The sequence below is a fragment of the Notolepis coatsorum genome (genome assembly GCF_963971535.1).
Source record: "Notolepis coatsorum genome assembly, chromosome: 8".
Lineage (NCBI taxonomy): Eukaryota > Metazoa > Chordata > Actinopteri > Aulopiformes > Paralepididae > Notolepis > Notolepis coatsorum.
In genome coordinates this window covers 141,537,517-141,558,789 of record NC_140172.1, presented here as the reverse complement: position 1 = coordinate 141,558,789, position 21,273 = coordinate 141,537,517, and the positions used below count along the sequence as shown (strand labels likewise).

At 40.6% G+C, this 21,273-nt stretch overlaps 1 protein-coding gene across 1 annotated transcript in view; it reads right to left on the bottom strand.

Annotated features, from left to right (window-relative positions):
• Window positions 1-21,004, bottom strand: part of LOC311233057 (adenylosuccinate synthetase isozyme 2-like) — a 33,252-nt gene extending 12,248 nt beyond the window's left edge. Inside the window, exons 1-9 of the mRNA XM_084319920.1 lie at window positions 20,777-21,004; window positions 17,329-17,431; window positions 16,425-16,493; window positions 15,615-15,665; window positions 15,465-15,531; window positions 13,872-13,979; window positions 5,497-5,578; window positions 3,589-3,715; window positions 845-999 (exon numbers count right to left, since the gene is read on the bottom strand). Coding sequence (XP_084176046.1) covers window positions 845-999; window positions 3,589-3,715; window positions 5,497-5,578; window positions 13,872-13,979; window positions 15,465-15,531; window positions 15,615-15,665; window positions 16,425-16,493; window positions 17,329-17,431; window positions 20,777-21,001 — 987 coding nt within the window. The 5' untranslated portion in view covers window positions 21,002-21,004. The remainder of the gene's footprint in view (window positions 1-844; window positions 1,000-3,588; window positions 3,716-5,496; window positions 5,579-13,871; window positions 13,980-15,464; window positions 15,532-15,614; window positions 15,666-16,424; window positions 16,494-17,328; window positions 17,432-20,776) is intronic.
• Window positions 21,005-21,273: the final 269 nt, after the last annotated feature.

Sequence of the window (21,273 nt, the reverse complement as noted above, 5' to 3'; positions counted from 1 at the left end):
AGCTGAAGAAATTGATTCTTGGTAATACATCCATCTTAACTATTGATACCCTTGCCTGTACTGAGTTTTTAAGTTTTGCCCACCTGTCCAGGTCGTCCTTGATTTTGTTCTGTATTTTTGTGTAATTGTGCTTCACCGTTTGTCTTATGGTGGGGAATATTTCCACTCCCAAGCATCTGAAATGTTTTACCATCGGTATCGCACCTGGGAGGGTTATACCTTTTTTTGCAGGGGTGTTACTAACTACTTACGTTGCATTTTTGCATTTTGTACTTTAGTTTTGTAAATTGTATAATGTTTGGTCTTACTTTTTTTTCTTTTACTGTAGCCCAATCCCAGGAGGTTCATACAGAACCAAGCATTTCACTGTACATGTACCTTATACAGATGCAGCTCAATACATTTTAATATCGTGGAAAATTCAATATATTTCGATGTATTGATGCAGTAATTTGTGCAAAAGGAGCCCCAACCAAGTACTGAGTGAACATACATGAACATACTTTTCAGAAGGCTGACATTTCTGTTATACAATATATTTATGTCTTATAATATTAAAACTTTCTGAGATACAGAATTTTGGGCTTTCATGAGCTATAAGCCATAATCATCCAAATTAAAACAAATAAAGGCTTGAAATATTTCACTTTGCGTGTAATGAATCTATAATCTATGAGTTGCGCTTTTTTAATTGAATTACTGAAATAAAATAACCTTTCCACGATATTCTAATTTATTGAGCTGCACCTGTATGTGAGAGAAATAAAAAACAAAACTTGAAACAAGAAATTAGCAGATTTCCACTTGATGACAATACGCGTCGACAGTGTCTCTCTCTACTCACGTTGACCTGCTCGGTGGGGAACGCCCCGACGCCCACGCGGGTGGTGTAAGCCTTGACCACGCCGTACACCCGGCCCACGTAGGAGGGGGGGACCCCGAGGCCGGTGCACACGCCTCCCACGGTGCAGTTTGATGACGTCACAAAGGGATAGGTCCCTAGAAACAACAACGTCCGTTAACTTCTGAGATAGTTAGAGCTTAGGGATAGAGCTCTACCCCATTACCTTAAAAATGATGACGCTGATCGATAAGAGTCCTTTCTCTGTTAAGATGGTAAATGGTGCATTTATACAATGTATTGAACAGCTTTTAACCAAATCGCTTTACAATTTGTTCCTCACATTTTACCTACTCACTCACACATTCACGGCGGAGGCAACTGCTCATCGGGAGCAGTTAAGGGGTTAAATGTCTTGCTCAAGGACACTTCGACACGCTGCCGGGGAATCGAACCGGGAACCTTCCAATTACCAGACGACTACCTCCTGAGCCACTGTCGCCCCTGTGAGATACATGCTGTTCCTCATAATATCAATAAAGAATCCTTTCCCTGTAGGATACATTCTGTTCCTAATACTACCTCTGGCTAGTTAGCCACAAAGCAATGCAAAGTCAATGGGATCGATCTACTGTAAATGGTAAATGGCTGCATTTTATATAGCAGCTTTTATCCAAAGCGCTTTGCAACTTGTGCCTCCCATTCACACACCGGCGGAGGCGACCATGCAAGGTGCCGACCTGCTCATCAGGAGCAGTTAGGGGTTAAGTGTCTCGCAACAAGGACACTTGGACACACTGCCGGGAGGAGCCGGAATCAAACCTGGAACCATCCGATAACCAGACAACCGCTCTAGCTCCTGAGCCCACTGTCTGTACAAGCCGACTGAGGCTTGCTGAAATTCACTCCACAGAGCAGAGAGCTTGACCCCATTGACTTTGCATTGGTTCGTAGTAGGGGTGGACGGTATAAACGGTATACGGTATAAACGGTATGAATTTGCTCTACGGTATGGATTTTGACTATACCGTGTAACCGGTAGGGCAGCTCTAAAATAGCAATGACGTCATGTAACCACAGCGCGACTATTTCAATCGCATTTTCCCCTAAGAATAGATCGAATTAGTCATAGATAATAGATATGTGCAAACTGGAAAAAGTTATTTAAGAGGCTTCGCGCAGTGGGCGCACTGGGCGTGTCAACACGCAATTGTCATTTCATAATAAACACATATCACCGCGGCGCACAGCAAGTTTCAATTTCAGTTCCTGGCATTTTTAACCAGTGGAGAAAGGTAAGAGATCTTACCTATCGTTTTTCTTATATGAATTATTCTACGTTAATAAAACATACCTGGTGATCAACTACAGTTTGCTGTAAACATTATGATATGTGTGTAGTGTTATGATAACGACGGGAGGACGGCTGCAGCAGTGGATTTGCGAAATAGCATGCAGCTGCAGAGCCGCAGAGCCAGTGGCTCTTTCAGGTCTGGTCACAGGCCCGCTCAACAGCGCCCCCCCCCACCAAGCGGCTGAACGACCTGAAAGAGCCACTGGCTCTGCGGCTACATATGCTTCTAGCAAAATCCAGCCCCGCTGTTTGCAATGGGAGCAGCACAGAGTCTCGACTCTGGACTTATTTTATTTGGAATATAATGACTTTATACGCAAAAGTAGCCTAGTTTTAAGTTAAAATATTATAAATCTACATGCCTTGAGGATGTCATTCTTTATATAGCCTGCCTATCAGGCAAAAAAATGTATTCTAACGGAAACACTGATACCGTGATATATACCGTTTACCGTCTATGCTTCAAATTATACAGTGATATAAATTTTAGACCATACCGTCCACCCCTAGTTCGTAGCCAACTATCCAGAGCTAGTATGAAGAACAGCATGGATTGTGCCTAGAAAGGACTCTACAGATCATCATTGGTAAGTAAAGAAATAGGGCTAGGGTTGCAAAAATCTGAATGATCCCTTTAACCATAATTTAAAAGAGGGAAAACCCCTCCCACCCACTATACACAGACTTGGCTGACAGGAGGAGCATGTTCAGTGCTAGGCTCACACTACCTAAATGCAGCACTGAACGGCACAGGAAGTCCTTCATTCCAACAGCCATCAGACTATACAATGCATCACTGTGCCTCACTGCATCACTGAGCACAGAGTCATAGTTACCATCTTCCTGGACTCTTACTTTTGAAACAGCACTGAAATATTACAGCTACTGTAGACTTCAGTATATTTTTACTGTATATTTTATTAAATTTTTTCTATTCTTATCATAGTCAATTTGATTTGTTTTGTTATTCGTGACCTGTTCAGTCTAAATGTTTAATGTTGAGCGATTTGTAGTGTCAAATTTCCCTCGGGATAATAAAAGTATTTCTATTTTATTCTATGCATCTCCATCCATTTGCAATCAACGTTTTAGTTCAGTTTTTCCCCCTCTAATAGTATTTCTAATTACATACTGTATTTGTGTTCCGTTATATTACTAATTACATACTGTATTTGTGTTCCGTTATATTACTAATTACATTCTGTATTTGTGTTCAGTTATATTATTAATTACATTTTGCATTTGTATTCCGTATTATTTCCCTGAGGACCCACCAGGAAGACTAGCAGGCATTCATTTGACAGCGTATAATTAAAACTAAAACATTAACAGTAAAGATTTAAAAATAAAATAGAAATAAATAAATAAGATTAACCCTCTACGTTTGTCTCACCGAAGTCAATGTCCAAGAGAGCAGCGTTGGCTCCCTCCACCAGGATCTTCTTGCTGTGCCCCGTGAGAGCTTTGTGCATGAAGTACACTCCATCAGTCACCAGAGGGCGCACCCTTTCAGCATATCCCTGGGGAGGAAGAACAGGGGGTCAGTTCCAAATCAGCAAGTAGGGACCCGTGAAGGGCACGGCGCGAAGAGGAGACCTTTCCACCAAGCCACTCCCGACTTCTAGGTCGCAGATAAGATAAGATCCCATGGGGAAATCCAGGTGTCATAGCAGCATGGGGGAGGGGAGGTACAGGTATGGGCAGGGTAATAGTAGATACCTTGTATTGTATAAGTTTGTATAGATAGAATATACGTTCTATATCTTTAGATTTGATTTGATTTGATTTGATATTTTTTATTTTCGTGTCTTACATACAGATGTATGCCCAGCCCATATGGGCTTACAAGACACATAACAATAAGTATATAATAATATACTTTACCAATTACTTAACAAATGACAGACCAAGATGGCCATAAAAAAATACAAGAAAATACAATAAAACGTAATATAACACAAGCTGTACTCAATGTAAATAAACAGAAAAACAAGGTGAATTCAAATACAATTATATAGGATAGTGTGTTTTGTCTCAGGTGCCATGCCTTCTCCAAAAATCCTGCAAAACCGAAGATGTCCTCCACAAAAAAACAACTCAACATACAACTCTCAGACTGCCAAAACAAATCTGGGTTTACAATTTGAATTTTCTCAAATAAAGCCCTCCTCAAAGTGGTGTACAAAGGGCAATAAAAAACAAAATGATATTCATCCTCCACCACTCCCAGATCACACAGAACACACAACCGCTCCTCCTCAGGTTTACCCTGGAATCTACCCACTTCCACCGCCAATGGCAGGGTGCCAGACCTCAACTGGGCACACAGAGACCTCCGTCTTCTCTTTAAGTTTAACATTACATAAGGTTCAGTAAAATACTCATTTTTAATTGCAACATATTTTCTAAGTTTAGGTTTTTTCCAAATCTCCACCTTCCACTTATCCTGATGGATTGTTGATAATTTTGTTTTAATTATGTGAACCTTACACTGCAAATTGTTCATAAAAATCATACTCAAGTCAGTAGAAGAAAAGATCATGGACATCTCTCTTGACCAGGGATGACCGTGTGCTCTGTCCCAATTAAAAATCTTTTTTGTCACCCTGCCATTTGGCAGCTGGACCAGGCGGTTCCATATCTTTAGTATTGTTTAGTTTATAGTTTTAGTTTATAGTTCAATTATAGCCTATCTATTTTATAGTTGTAGTTTATATTTATAGCTTATAGTTATAGTTTGTATAGATATAAATATACGTTGTGTACCATGTTTGCAAATCTACGGTTGAGGAGCCGGGAAAAACAAGCATGTGACATTTCTCTGAATGTATGTAGATAAAAAAAATAAAAATAAAATAAAAAGCTGTGACCATAAAATAATCTGAATCTGATCTGAAAGACATACATATATAGGCATAAAATTTGATCTGAATATAAAAAATATGAGAACAAATAAACAGTGTAAACAATATAATTAACTCTGAATATAGAAATTAGATTTTCTTTAAAAAATATATTGATATATAATGATTATTATTATAAAGACCATTAAAAAGGTATTTAAAAAAAAAAAAAAAGTTTCTGACACCAGCTGCACCAGCCTGTTGGTGCTGGGGATGGAACCAACAAGCTCTCAAGTCAAAGTGACACCCCCCTGCAGCATCCCTACCTGCCCCTGGCTCCGCCCGCGCACTCCTGGTACGGCGATCCTGATAACCTCTGCCCTGAACAAGGGACCAGGTGGGACAAGGTGGGACAAGGTGGGACCAGGTGGGACCAGGTGGTAAACATGGCGTCTCACCTTCAACTGCTCCAGCTCTGCGTCGACATCAACGTTGAGGTTTGGGTACATGGTCAGGAAGTGGTCTGCCAGCAGACGGAACCTGGAGAGGAGAGGAGGTACATGGTTTTATTATTATGATTAGTATTATCATCATCGTTATTAACTCATTCAGCGCCAGGGATTAGCCATGTCCCGTTCTAGCTAGGCCACGCTTTAAAGATCGGGGTGCGTCACCTTGTTTGTAGAGCTATATCTATATTCTAGATTATAGCTATGGAGACAATACTATGGTCATTTGACAGTGACTGTCTTCCGTCGAACATGCAAAAAAGAGAATATTTTTTCATGTATACGTTTGCACGTTATCCCGTGGTGTAGGGCTGACCTTAGATTTTTTTTTGGAATTCGAAGCTTCGGGGCCGAGATTCGATTTAAATTCTAAGCTTCGAAATAAAATTAAAATTAAAAAGAAATTTGTATTATTATTATTATTTTATTTTTTTATGTTGTGGGACTTGTACAGCACTTTGTTCAACTTTGTCAGTGCTGTAAAGTTTAAACCTTTTTAAATCTTAGACAAACTAAACACTTTGCTTCCATGAAATATTGTAAGCAGTCATTTGAGGCTTTATAAAAGCAGCACAATGAACACAAATCTGTCAGTGCAGAGTCCGACCTCATCTTAAATAACAAACAGCATTGCTTGTTGTAATTAACCCTTTAATCGCCAAGGACGACTTTAGACGTCATTGCTCGCCATGCTTAATCTGCCAATGACGTCGTACAGAGTCTTTGAGATCAATATTTCAAAAATCTGTCATGGCAATCATATTTCACCCACGGAGACTTGAGACTTGCTGTTGATCTCCTCTCAACTCTCCAACGGTTCAAGACCGCCATCTGGTGGCCGATCGGCGAATCGCCAAAACCGGAAATGACGGGCCGGAAGTGGTGCTCACCCATATTTCGTCCGGCCACTCGCTATCGCTAGCGGGACTCCAGCTTGATACACTGGATAGCGATCAGTTGCCAATAACTCGATAAACAACATGATTTGGACGTATATAGTATTATACAACCTGGAACTGGACCAACTAGATCGACATCCCATAATAGCGAACTTTCTGCTCCACGCTGATCGCCCAACGCTACGAGGAAGCTGCGGTGAGTTTCAGCGTGTTTGATTATTATTATACATACACACTGCTCCGATCAACATATCACCCATACTAAATAAATGGTTTAACGTCGGCCACAGACTTATAAACCCCCCCCCACCCCGGTCACCAGCAGATGATGAGGCATGACGTGTAGGACCTTGTACAATTGAAATTTTTTATCTGACGTCAATCGGTATCAAACTACATTTGATGATCTAATATATGTATTTAGGGCTATAACTCACGTTCTGCAGAATGCTGCAGAAAACGATAAAAACATATTTATACTTTAGACTGTATTTTAGTATGAATATGTGAATGAAAAAGTAGAACGTTGCTACATCCTAAACGATAGATACTTGACGTTGAATGGGCCATAGTAATGTCAATTTAGCAATACAATTTAAAAAGTTATAGCCCTGCAAAGAAGGGGAACATCTCCATAGACAAATAGAGCTGGCAGAGGATGGTATAAGGATGGATATAAGCGTGGCAGAGAAAGGGTTAACAAAGAGAGGCAGAGTTGATTTTGCAAAAAATAAAATCATATATATATTTTTTTTTCTAATCGATTTCATATTCTAATCCCATGCCCATCGAAGTATTTAAGACAGCCCTACCATGGTGAATATTGTACAGTTTAGGAGTGATCCGGGATAATTCCTGAACAGCAGAGTTATAGGGCGCTACGTGAATTCTACTATAAGCGTTGGCGTTTCTTGCCTGGACACGCTACTATTTCCAAATCAAATGTATAATAGGTATTATGTTTCATCATGAATGCATGAAAGGGGGGGGGGGGGGGGGGGGGGGGTCGTTTTTTTTATGCTTTGATGGCCAGTAACGGCATTCGTATTGAACACCACACACGCGGATCAGCTGGATCGACATGAAAACATTGTACGATCAAGCTGGAATTGACGTCAGATAGTCCTTACCTTTGATCGGGGGTATTCCAAAAAGAATATTCCAATTGTTTGATCGCGATTTCCAGTATTGGTGTCCATCTGGTCCACGACATAATCCGGCACAAGACACATGCATCGATTGTCTTGGACACGTTTCAATGTGATCGAGTGACCCTCTAGGCTTCCCTGGACTAAAAATCTCCACCCGGTGGGATTTAAATGTAACACACGGTCTGGAACAGGGTTTACTGCACTCTCGATACAAAATGACATAACAGTATTGTTCCTATTTTTTACAGTTTAAAAAGGCGAAATCTTTATTTTGTATTTATTTTATTTAACCATGCAGGTCAATTAAGAACACATTCTTATTTACAATGACGGCCTGGCGAGAAGACAAAAGGACTAGAGATGCTCGATATTGGCTTTTTTACCGATACCGATATTCCGATATTGTCCAACTCTTAATTTCCGATACCGATATCAACCGATATCAACCGATACCGATAAATGCAGGGTTTCCCCCCCCCAAAAAACTGAATAATTTCAGGTAACTAATAATTTCACTGGATATATATATAACAAATATTGTTATTTATTTTTATTTATTTTTACCGATACCGATATTTTCCGATATCACATTTTACTGCCGATATCGGCCGATAATATCGGTCGGCCGATAATATCGGACATCCCTAAAAAGGACCTCTCGAAGAGTAACAGGGAAAGGAGTTTTTCTTTTTAAATAGAATAAAATAGACAATACATACAGCACAGAGGTAAGGGAAACAATTAAAATAATTCATAATTAACTCAGCCAGGGGTCGCTGTTTACCTTACCGTTGAAATTACATCGCCTTTTAACATGGGGATACGTGGCCGTGTTTGCAGGCCTAAAGCTATATTATATATTATAGCTATGGATCTAATAATATAGTCGATTGTCATTGAGTTTCTTCTGGTCAAGATGGAAAAAACAGAAACATTTTTCATTCATACATTCCCGTTTTATACCGTCGTGAATATGAGTGTAGTTTCAGTAATTTCCAAAATGCTCTGTAATGCCCGGCAACGTGTATTAGAGTAAAAGCATTATCGTTTCTTCCCTGGACTAGCTACTTTTCTCGAATCAAATTTAGATTATCGGTATTATGTTTTTTTTTTTGCAAAACAAATTATTAAAAGTCAGTACTCAACACACAATGCATAATGAAACTAACAATCAAGGTGGCTAAAATGACATGCAAGTACAGAAACAGAAAACAAAAAAAAGTCTATAATAATATTTTACCGTATACAGTGTATATCCAACGAAATTACCAATTATACCAATGCCTTATACAGGATATACCCCTAATACCTATTTTCTAAAACCCTACACACATATGCTCCAGCTCGAACCCCCCCCCTCCCGGACCCCTCCTTGGATAGTACCTCCATTATCCCTCACTCCTAACCAGACACTACCATTATAAGCTAGCTTTTATTCTCTCCACCACTTCTAACCACATTGACATTTTGGATTCGTTGAGACCCAGAATTCTTGCTGTAGATATTTCTTGATAAATCACATCGAGATAGGTAAGAAACCAAACCTTCCGGCAAATTTTTTCCGGTTGAAACCAGCGTGATGCGATCAGTTTTTTTAGCTACTGTGATACCCGATAAAACCAATCTCTTTAGCTGTGGATTTACTGCAAACTCAAAAACATCATTCAATAGTAATACAGAGGGGTGTACTGGTATATTCCAAGATACGAGTTTTGATAATTGATGGGTCACATCTTTCCAGAATGCCTTAACTGGTGGGTATTATGTTTCATCATGGATGCATGAAAGGGGAAGGGGGCGCCCCTCCCTGCTTTGATCGCAACCAACGGAACATGCCACACACACACGCGCCCCGATCAGCATGAAGGAATTTTTGGATCAACGCAATATTGATACCATATAGTCCTTACCTTGACCAGGATCTGTCCCGAAAAGAATATTCCAATTATCTGATCGCCATTCCAAGTACTGATCTCGACCGTGTTTCCAACGTAATCCAGCACTGAACATGATCCGGGGGGGCCCGACCCTCGTCGATGCATGAGTTATAAGTGCTTGCCCTGCCCGAGTAGTTAGACCCCGCCTGCAAGCCGCAGAACGGCCCACACCAAGCCACATCGTTTCAAATGGAGTGCAATCGTGGCCGCAAGGCGTTAGGCGGCGGTATTGGACTTTTGCGATCTCAGACCCATCCCCAGTGATAACACACAGCTGCCAGTTTATGAATTTTAGCGAATAAAATAAATAACAATCCAAAAACGTATATATACGTGGTTGGCGTTCAACGATTGGCGGGCCAACACGTATTAAATAGTTGTTGGTGGCCATTGAGTTAAAACACACATCAAACAAACAACCAAATACAATTACAAGGTATGTAATACATGAAGCAGATTATATTTTATGTTGATATAATATCAGTGTAATTTTGCTTCCTGGTGAATGCCACATGCAAGCCCCTAGAGCAGGGCTATTCAACTGGCGGCCCGCGGGCCGGATGATTCTGACCGGCCCGCCAAAGATTACATGATAATAAAAAATAAATAAAAAAATAAATAAAAAATACATATTTTTAAATATTTTTTTTTTTTTTACTTTTTTTTTCACGTCAACGTTAACACGCACAATTGAGCCAAAAGTCACTCAATTAATGACAGATTTCATTGATAAATTGAGGGAAAACTTTGCAAGTTGATTTGATGAATTTGACATGTCCAGATAATTGATGCATTTTGTGAGCAACCCATTTGCCAATGTAGCTGCTATTTCCACAAAAGGACAAGAGTTCCTTGCATCACTTCACATTGATGAAGGTCTCCTGCAAATTGAAATAATTGACATGCAAGCATCATCTGCTCTGAAGCAGGCACTTGAGAATGAATCCACCACAACATTTTGGATAAAGTGTATTCATGTCAAGACATTCCCCAAAATAAAAACGCTGGCAATATCTGTGCTAACAATGTTTGGCTCAACATACACCTGTGAATCCAGTTTCTCTCACATGAATGCCATTAAAACAAGCAACCATGCCTCCTTGACAAATGAGCATTTGCATCACTGTTTGCGGGTAGCCCTCACTTTCTATGAACCCTCTTTCTCTGCCATTGCCCAGTCAAAGAAGTGCAATCGCTCTCATTAGATGTGTGTATGTAGGCTAGGCCTGTCTGCCCCCGACCCCCCTGATGTTTGAGAGTTAAGAGTCGACAATAAGTGCTAATAAGATGCTGTGATTTGCTGTTGTTGCACAGACATGAAGCACTTTTTCATAAGCTCAGCTGCACTATAAATGTGTTTTTTTGTTCAAGTGTTGATGTTAGAATGTTCATATGCACATCATGCACTCGTTTGTTTTTTATTTTATTTTTATATTGAAATGTTGAAGAGGAGATGTTGCAGTTGTTGCACATAAATGAAGCACTTTTTTTGAAAAGTATACTACTTTTGCAATGTAGTTATAGGGGATCTTATAAATGGCCTTTTTCAGTGTTTAGCATTGTTTCCTAGCTATGTGGACTTATATTAATATGATCTATGTCTCTAATTCTCATATTGGCGCATTCTTCCAATTCTCCTCTCACAATATTCACCCTCACTGAACTGAGTCATCTGAAAATGTGCTGATTTGTGATGTCAGAGAGACACTGCTGCATGATAATCAGCTGAGTTTCCACACAGTTCCCACAGTGGTTGGAGCCCAGGCTCAAAACGTGTTTTTGAGTACTTGATTAGAAATACAAAACAATGAATTAAAAAAAAAACATATTACAGAGGTGTGCCATAAACCCACAAGAATTGTGTAAAAGTGCCCAAATAGTGAAAGAAATAGTAAAATAGTTCCCCTTTAAATAAAAGTTGTGAAAATGTGGTTGCGTGTTGTGTCAAGTGTACATATATTCATAGCACGGGGAGGCGCCATGGCAGTCGGGCCCCTGGCCCCTTGGGTTTCTGACAATGTGGCCCCCTGAACAATTTAGTTGAATAGCCCTGCCCTAGAGGGTTTTTAGGCAATTCTCCTACACATCCCTTTGTGGGTTGTATTGTAATATTGTAATAGTGTAAACAAACAAACAATGCCTCCTTTGTCCTTAACTTACTTACATAAGTTACATAACTTACATAAGTTTCTCTTCTGAGTTGAATCACTTTAATCACAATGGGTTTAAGCACCTGTACATTGTATATATTTACTATCATACTTTACTGTTACATTTGCACTCTGGTTAGATGCAAACTTATTTCCATTGTACTGTACTTGTGCTGTATAATGACAATAAATGTGAATCTAAATTAGTTTAATTTAAATTAAGTTATTTTTCTGAGACGGATGGTATTGGTCTACTATACAGTATTAAACAAAAAATACCTTTTCTGAGACAGATGGTAATGGCCTACTACTACAGTATTAACATAAAGACTCTTTCTGAGACAGATGGTAATGGCCTACTACTACAGTATTAACATAAAGACTCTTTCTGAGACAGATGGTAATGGTCTACTACTACAGTATTAACATAAATACTCTTTTTCTGAGACGGATGGTAATGGTCTACTACGGTATTAAACATTGATAGAGTGCCCTTTTACGTTTCCAAAAGGCTCCTTACAGCAGGCTCGAGACTACAGGCAGGGCATTATTGAACCATTCTATCAGCATTTTGTGAGAATAGGACACCATGAGGCCCAAATAAGAAAATTAATTTAATTGTCAAGTAAGCTTTAGATTTAGAGGCGTGTTTGTCAGATGCAGGCATGCAGAACAGTGCTGACTGACATAGATACAGGATATTTTCCAATTTGAATCTGTATTATATCCCTGTGATCATAAATCACAAAAGCTAAAGCTGAAAGGACACTGTGGGTTCGAGTCCCTGTGATCATAAATCACAAAAGCTAAAGTTAAAAGGATGTGCATCAGTGATGATCAAGCCGTAAACAAAGAGGCTTATTGGGATGTTGGATCCTGATATGAAAAACTGAGGTTTTGCATTAGTCTATTTTATACTTGTTTTATGTCTGCACTTTTTAGTAAATTGTGTGCTCATTTTATGCCTGTGTCTGTATTCTATGTCTTTTGTGCTGCTGTGAAGCACTTTGAGCTGTAAATCTTGAATGAAAGGTGCTATACAAATAAAGTGTATTAGTATTATTATTATTATTATTATATGAAACAGATGGGACATGATAATAATATATAATAAACGTTATTTGTACAGAACTTTTCATACAGAAGTTGCAGTTCAAAGTGCTTCACAACAGTAAGAAATACAGGCATAAGCGAGCATGAAAAAAAGACAAGAGGTAGTAAGGTAAATCACAGTGACATTAGGATCTAGCATCCCAATAGGCCTTTCGGTTTCCAGTTTCATTCAGTAATACATATAATAAAAATAGAATAGCGAGAGTAAAAACAAAGTGCGGTTGGATTCAGTTTAAAAATAGGCTAAAAAAATTATAAAATAGAACGGACATACAACAGGGTATTTACCATACAACAGAGCAGTGCATCAGTAAGAAGTAAAAAGTGTGATAACATTTTTCAATTTTGGATTACAACAGAGCAGTGCTATTAAAATTACAGTGCATAGAACAGACACATGAATTTGATAGGAAGTGTAGGTAGGGTAAGAATAGTGCAGGTAAAGTACAGTATTTGTGTCAGGATATCCCTATGTTTCATTTAAATGCCTGAGCAAAGAGATAGGTTTTAAGCTGTCTTTTGAAGATGTCTAGCGAGTTGGCTTCCCTGATGTTTTGGGGTTTATGATAAGGGTGCTGTGTGTTTACTTGATGCCTGGGTGTTAGGGGTGTAACGGTACACAAAAACCACGGTTCGGTACGTACCTCGGTTTTGAAGTCAAGGTTCGGTACGGGTTTTCGGTACAATGGGGGAAAGTTTGGCTTTCCATGTTCCACTCAGGGGTGATGTAGTGTGCAGTAACTAATTGTACTTGTAGGGCTGTCAACGTATATTCTATATTGAAATTAATAATCGACTTGTACATTTTTTTATAAATAATAATAATTATATTAGATTGTGAAAAAAACAGCCCCCGGTGGGCGGTCGTTAGTGGTTAACATACCGTTGTATTCGTTCGGTACACTACGGTACGGTACACACTGAAACGGTTCGGTACGGATACGTGTACCTTTACACCCCCACTGGGTGTTGTTACATCAAGGCCAAATGAACAGATGTGTGCAGTGGGGAGGGCGTGGGGAGGGCTTGTTATAAAGTGAATAAAATGATTTATTAAAAAGAAGAAAAACTCACTTTTCCTCAAAGACCTTGAAGTCAGACAGCAGGTCACAGACTCGCAGACCGTTGCGTGCAGCCTTGGAGGAGTAGGCGGGGCCAATCCCCTTCCTGGTGGTTCCCAAGCTAGAGCGGGAACACAAAACACAACAATGAAGGCTGGTTGAAGGAAGCAGGCAAAGTATTATGCAACGTACAACACAATAGACCTCTCACACGTGTCGTAACCGTCCTGCCCAAAAAAGGGAGGGCTGGGACAATGAATGGGTTATTAAGCTAGCTTCATCTGTGGTGCTGCTGCATTATAACACTCACTTCTTCCTGCTGCATTATAACACTCACTTCTTCCTGCTGCTGCATTATAACACTCACTTCTTCCTAGGGCTGGGCGATATGGCCTAAATATGATATCACGATATTTTCTGACCTTTCGGCGATACACGATACGCATCACGATGTTTTTCTTTTTTTCCCCAAACAATTCATTATGAGGCTTACCAAGACAGTATTTGAGTTTGCAAGCTAACATTAAAGACAAAATAAAATACCCATGCATTTAGCATTTTTATATTATATATTAGATTTAGATTATTGGATTATTAGATTATATATTGCATATATTTAGCAATGAGATATTATATGATTTAGATATGAAATATGATGAATTGAAAATGGGGGACCCTGATGTAAACAAGACGAAAGTCTTTCTCTGGTCTGCATCCTCCAGTCCACTGTTGACTGTTGTTGTATTGAGCTGTACTGTATTGTACCTATGCTGCAATCTGTTAATAACGTTTATATTCATTCAGTCGGCAAACAGAATCATTTTGATTGACAGTCGCGTCTGCCAATTACGTCACATCGCTTGCACCCGCCCTGCTGTTCTTAGCACCAATCGGCAAGCGTCATTCGGCAAGCGTCATTTTTTACTTCCGCCATTGGAGAGCTCAATGAAAACAACAATGGCAGCGGTAGCTCGCCGCGGCCGACGTTTAGCTTTGAGCTCTGCAGAATGACTAAACGACTGGAGGCATAATGATTTTACTGCAACGGATGTTATAATAAAAGCCTTTCCATACATCTGTCTGATTGAAAACGTTATTAACAGACCGCAGAATGGGCACAACGGAGTCAGCACGGGCTGAGATATGAACGGCTAATGCTTGCTATATCTAGGTCGACCTCGGTCGTTGCTATGTAAATACGCTGATGTTATTGAAAGTGTAACTATATAACGTCAATGCCACAAAACGAATGCCTTTGTTATCATAAGTAGTAACTTTTGATGCAGTAGTGTGTGTGTGGGGCGGCGCTGTTCAAAAGTGTCAACGTGTGGACCAGATTGACGCAACACAAGCCTCTTGGGCAAAACATCACGATATCCACGATACGTTTAAAAAGTGTATCGTTAATGAACTGTACCCGATATTTATATAATATCGTCATATCGCCCAGCCCTACTTCTTCCTGCTGCATTATAACACTCACGTCTTCCTGCTGCATTAGCATTATAACACTCACTTCTTCCTGCTGCATTAGCATTATAACACTCACTTCTTCCTGCTGCTGCATTATAACACTCACTTCTTCCTGCTGCATTATAACACTCACTTCTTCCCCACCTGCTGCTGTCTCTGCTGCTCCTGGATCCCGTCCACGGCTTGATGGAAGTTGAAAACTAGGAGCAGATTGAAGGATCGGTTACAGAAGAGCCTCGATACCAACATGTTGTTAGACCCTCTGCAGACAGTGTGGACTTACCGATGTGAGCGCGGTCAGAGATCTTTAACCTGTCCTCCCATCCTTGCAGTCCTGGAGAAAATATGTCACAAATCACAGTTCAGGGGTTTGTGTTACAGTATGACATAATCTCACAGTTTAGGGTTTGCATTACGGTATGACATAATCTCAACAGTTCAGCGGTTTGTGTTACAGTATGACATAATTTCAGTTTTTAAAAAAGAGATGAAGAAATGGCTTAGTCGCGTAGGATGATGATATATGGGGGTGTGCTGTAGACTGTGTTCGTTTGTGTTATTGCATTTATTTTGTATTGTATTTATATGTCTTATTTGAGCATGGTGGATACTAGTCATCTTGTCCATTGTGAGGACCACAATGGAACTAAACCGTAAGGTTTTATTGTGTTTTAATCCTCGACGATTTTAGATTATATGTGATGGCTGTACCGGTATTGTATGTAATTTTGATTGTCAAATAAATTCAATCAATCAATCAGTTCAGCGGTTTGTGTTACAGTATGAGATAAATCTCAACAGTTCAGCGGTTTGTGTTACAGTATGACATAATCTCAACAGTTCAGCGGTTTGTGTTACAGTATGACATAATCTCAACAGTTCAGCGGTTTGTGTTACAGTATGACATAATTTCACAGTTCAGGAGTTTCTCTTACAGTATGCCAGAATATTATCCTCAATACATCTATTAGACTCTACTTCATCTAAGAACATATTGTAGAAAGATGTAGATGTGATGTGTAGACCTGATCTATTGTGTGTTCCATGTTTTATTAAGTCTGAATTGAACATAAATCATGATCATGTGTCTCACCTTTGCCCTTCCGTAGGTTATTCTCTGCCTCCTCAAACAGACCTGGGAGGTGGATCACCACGCCGTTGCCTGTGTGATGGAGAGAGGTTTATCATCAGCATAGCAGAGAGAAGAGACGGGACAGCACTCGACACTTTGATGAACATTGTTACTCAGCTGATAGACTTGTGCCCTTCCTGATGACTTGTCGTACAGAACTTGTAAGTCGCTTTGGATAAGAGTCAGCTAAATGACTAAATGTAAATGTAAATAGTAAATTCCACTGTGTGGAAGAGACTGGGATCATTCTTTTGTGCAAGGCAACATCAGGCTTCACTTAAAACATTACTTTCCTAACTTAGTGAAACTAAAACAAATTAACACAGATATAAATGTACTGAATTGTTATTTCTAGGGATGTCCGATATTATCGGCCTACCGATATTATCGGCCGATATCGGCATTAAAATGTGATATCGGAAAATATCGGTTTTCACAAAAAAAATATATATATTTCTTTTTACATTTTTATAACCTTTATTTACCCAGGCAAGCAAGTAAGAACAAATTCTGATTTTATTTATTGTCAAAAGTATGCATAATGTTGTGTTAATTCCACAACAAGAGATATGTAATGTTAATTACCTGAAATTATTCCGTTTTTTGGGGGGGGGGGGGACGCTGCATATATCGGTATCGGTTGATATCGGTATCGGAAATTAAGAGTTGGACAATATCGGTATATCGGTATCGGTAAAAAAGCCAATATCGAGCATCCCTAGTTATTTCTTATTATATTATATATTCAAAAAATAAATATATATATATATCAGATATATATTATTTTTTACCGATACCCGATCCAGCTATTTTAGTGATATCGGGGCCGATATCAACATGGGAGCCGTCCCCAACCTCAACCTACCGATGAAGGAGGTGGCCTTCTTGTTGAGCACTCCGCTGGGCAGCAGGTGGAAGTCGTACTCCACCGAGTCCACCACCACGGTGTGGCCGGCGTTGTTGCCCCCCTGGAGCCGACAGGAACACACAGAGGGGGGGTTACTTTATGATAGATAACATTATTCAACCCTTTCACTACCACACTACAGAAGGTTAACCAACCGTCTGTAGTGTGGTAGTGAAAGGGTTAACATTCTGTAGTGTGGTTGTGAAAGGGTTAACATTCTGTAGTGTGGCAGTGAAAGGGTTAACCTTATGTATTGCCACAGTGAAAGGGTTAAAGGTGCTATAGATAAACCTTTTATATAGAGTAATCATACAAAATATATATATAATAATAATACATCCACAGAGCTTTTAGAAAGGTGTGTGGGACAAAAGAATTGCTTTCCCCCCCAAATTATGATTAATTAATTTATCATTTAAAAATTGTTGGTGGGTCCAAAATGAGATGTTGTTTACATGTTGCGTGCAATCTAGGGATGGGACTTTCTAGCTAAAGTGCTATTCGAATATTCGTTTTTCATAATATCGAATATTCAAAATTTGATGGGGGGGGGTATTGGAAGCAGACAATTTTTGCATTTGTTGGCATTATGGAGTGCTTTGAGAAGCTAGTGCCGGGGGTGACAGTGGCTCGGGAGGTAGAGCAGTCGTCTGGTAATCCGGAGGTTCCCGGTTCGATTCCCACTCCTCCCGGGCAGCGTGTCGAAGTGTCCTTGAGCAAGACCCTTAACCCCCAAGTGCTCCTGGTGAGCAGGTCGGCACCTTGCATGGTCGACCTCCGCCGTCGGTGTGTGAATGTGCGAGTGAATGGGTAAAATGTGAGGAACAAATTACCGCGATGTGCTGCTGCATCACACCTGGACAAGAGGCAGGGGAACTATGTGATATAGTGTGATCTCTGCAAGCGACGAGAGGCCCTATAAGAGAGGTGCAGAACCTGGCGCTGTGGTGCCAGGAGAACAGCCTCTCCCTGAACGTCAGCAAAACCAAAGAGATGATTGTGGACTTTAGGAGGACGGGGGTCAGGGACTACAGCCCCCTGAGCATCTATGGGGCACCGGTGGAGAGAGTGAACAATTTCAAGTACCTCGGAGTCCACATATCCAAGGACTTGACATGGACCACATGCATGCATACAGTGTAGTGAAGAAGGCACGGCAGCGGCTCTACTTCCTTAGGTGTCTAAGGACGTTCAAAGTGAGTCCGAAGATTATAAAGAACTTCTACTCATGTACAATAGAGAGCTGACTGGTAACATCACCTCCTGGTTTGGGAATAGCACTGCACATGACCGCAGCAGACTGCAGAGAGTGGCTCTATCAGGTAATCATATTTGGTTCTCCATGCAGAAGAACATGTAGATGTTTGGTATATGTTAGGTTCTCCATGAGTGGGGGGGGGGGTAGAAATGAACTACTACATGTTTTAGTTTATTGCACCAGTAGAACACAAAAAGTCCCAACATACAGTCACAGATTAGGATTAATGTAATTCACCAAAGAAATTCCTGTACATTAGTTTACAGTGTATTAGTGTGTGTGTGGGGGGGGGGGGGGGGGGTAAATAGAAAAAAAATGTATGTAATCAAACGTGGTGTCAATAAACGTTTTTCAAACAAATATATAATAACGAAATATAATAATAATAATAATAATAATTTAGGACCTGCTCCGAGGTCACCATTTGGCACACATGCGAACCATGCATACAATGCGTATCTGCGATTAACCCATCCCGTCGTCCTTCCCCCCCAAGGGCAGCCGGGAGCAGACAGGCGCCACGTGAGCCGCGCCAGGGGACCAATCCAAGTGCTCCTGTCCGTCTTCGTCAAGGACGCCACAGCGTTAGCGATCTTGTTGTTGTGCATGTTTTTCCATTGGGTTTATCTTATCGGGGGGGGAAACCCTTGCGAGCACGGGGAGAACATGCAAACTCCACACAGAAAGGCCTGGGAGATACCCCACCTGGGTAACTGGCATCATGGAAACCTGGTCCCCAAGCGGGATTCGAACCCTGGACCTTCTTGCTGTGAGGCGACAGTGTTAACCACTACACCACCGTGCCGCATATATGCAAATATGACAACACATACGTGTCTGATGAATACAACACAGTGACGTAAACCCTACGTTAACGGATGTGGCATCACAGAGTCTGGAGGGCATTTTCTACACAGAGATAAGAACTACAGTAGTAGTATCATGTATGTATGTATGTATGCAGTGGTGGTCCCACTCTGTCCCACGTCGTCACAGCCGTTTTTTTCTGAGCAGAAGTACGCGCACGGATGTGCATGCACACAAAATGCGTTCACAACTTTCACTTGACTCTTCGCGCCGTGCGCAAAGTAGAATAGAATAGATCTTTATTGTCATTGTTACAACGAAATTTAAAATGCAACCCTAGGTGCTAGTAAAAATATAAAAACAGTTCTAAACACAGTATTAAATATAAAAACAGGAGTAAGGCATAAATAACATTAATATAAACAGGGGGGTGTAAAAGATAATTGCACTATCCCTTAATGTTGTGTGTGCGTGGGGGGGGGGGGGGGGTGCAAGGGAGACTGTTGTACCCGGCACTTATCACCTAGACTTTGCATAATAATAGGATACCAATAACATAACAAAGAACGAGAAGTGCAAAACCAAAATACAAGCCCTGTGGGGGTTTGCTTGATCTGTGGAGCTCTCATGTGACAAATGGTCCCGACTGGAAGGATGAGGCAGTAAGTTGTGCTTCAGAAGGAAACTGTCGTTCTGTAAACTAAGTTACATTGTTAATTTACTTTTCAATATAATTTCTTTATATATTGAAGGCTACATCCTGCTACCTTTTTCAGCTTCTCTATTTCAAGGCAATATTTACAAAAACATGTTTCCTACTATTTATGCATAATAATCATCTGTTCTAACTTCTGTGTGCACGGGAGGGAACATGTATGCGCATGCGCGTAGCGTCATTTAAACAGCGTACAGGCAGTTCTGATATTACGACTGCACCCCTGTATGTATGGCAGGGCTTGCTTGCGTTAGCCTGTATCCCGAGTGTCAACAACGGTGTAAGTAGGTCGCACTCACAACAACAACCCCGGCTTACGGATATTAAAACGACACCATAAAAAAGCCAGCATATAATGTTGTTTGTGAAGCGTTAGCTAGCCGGGGTAGCAGCAGGGGTTGGTCTATTGTTGACCACTGACTGCACTTCCGCGTTACATGGAGCTCGTGAATTAATCGCATGGAGCTCGAGCTCCTTGTAATCAAGATGTATTCATGTATCCCCCCACGCGCTCTAAATCAACGTTTATTAACTTGATCCCCACGCGCTCCTTTTCCCCCGGTCCCCCTCTCCCACGAGCTAAAAACACCGGAAGTGTTGCGGTTGGTCTATAATAATGAACGTACCTGGCACCTGCATACTATGTCCGCGTCCATGGCGAGCAAGTCGACCACCTTGCCTTTGCCCTCGTCTCCCCACTGAGCGCCGAGCACCACGGTGACTTTGTTCCGCGGGGACTCTGCCTCCTGTCCGCCGTCCCGTGGCCTCTTCATGGCCGGCTCTCCGTTCAAGGAGACGGTGTCTCGACTGTTCGACATGGTCTGTCCTCCTCCCGTGCTGTTGGATGCCATGCTGCTTTTTTTCTCTCTTCTTACAAATCAGCGTCAAGCTCGCGGCCGGGTCAATGGGACTTCCGGTCAGACATTTTCTAAATAAAAGTAGATTTAACAACAGAAAATGTAAAGATATCCAAGAAAAGGAATGAACTTTTGCAATTCAACATTTAGACAGACTCATTCATAGTTTACAATAATAAGCTATTTTAGAATTACTGTAAATTACAAAATTATTACATATTTTCTTAATTTCAGTTGTAAAATGCATACAATTGTGTAAAAGAAGA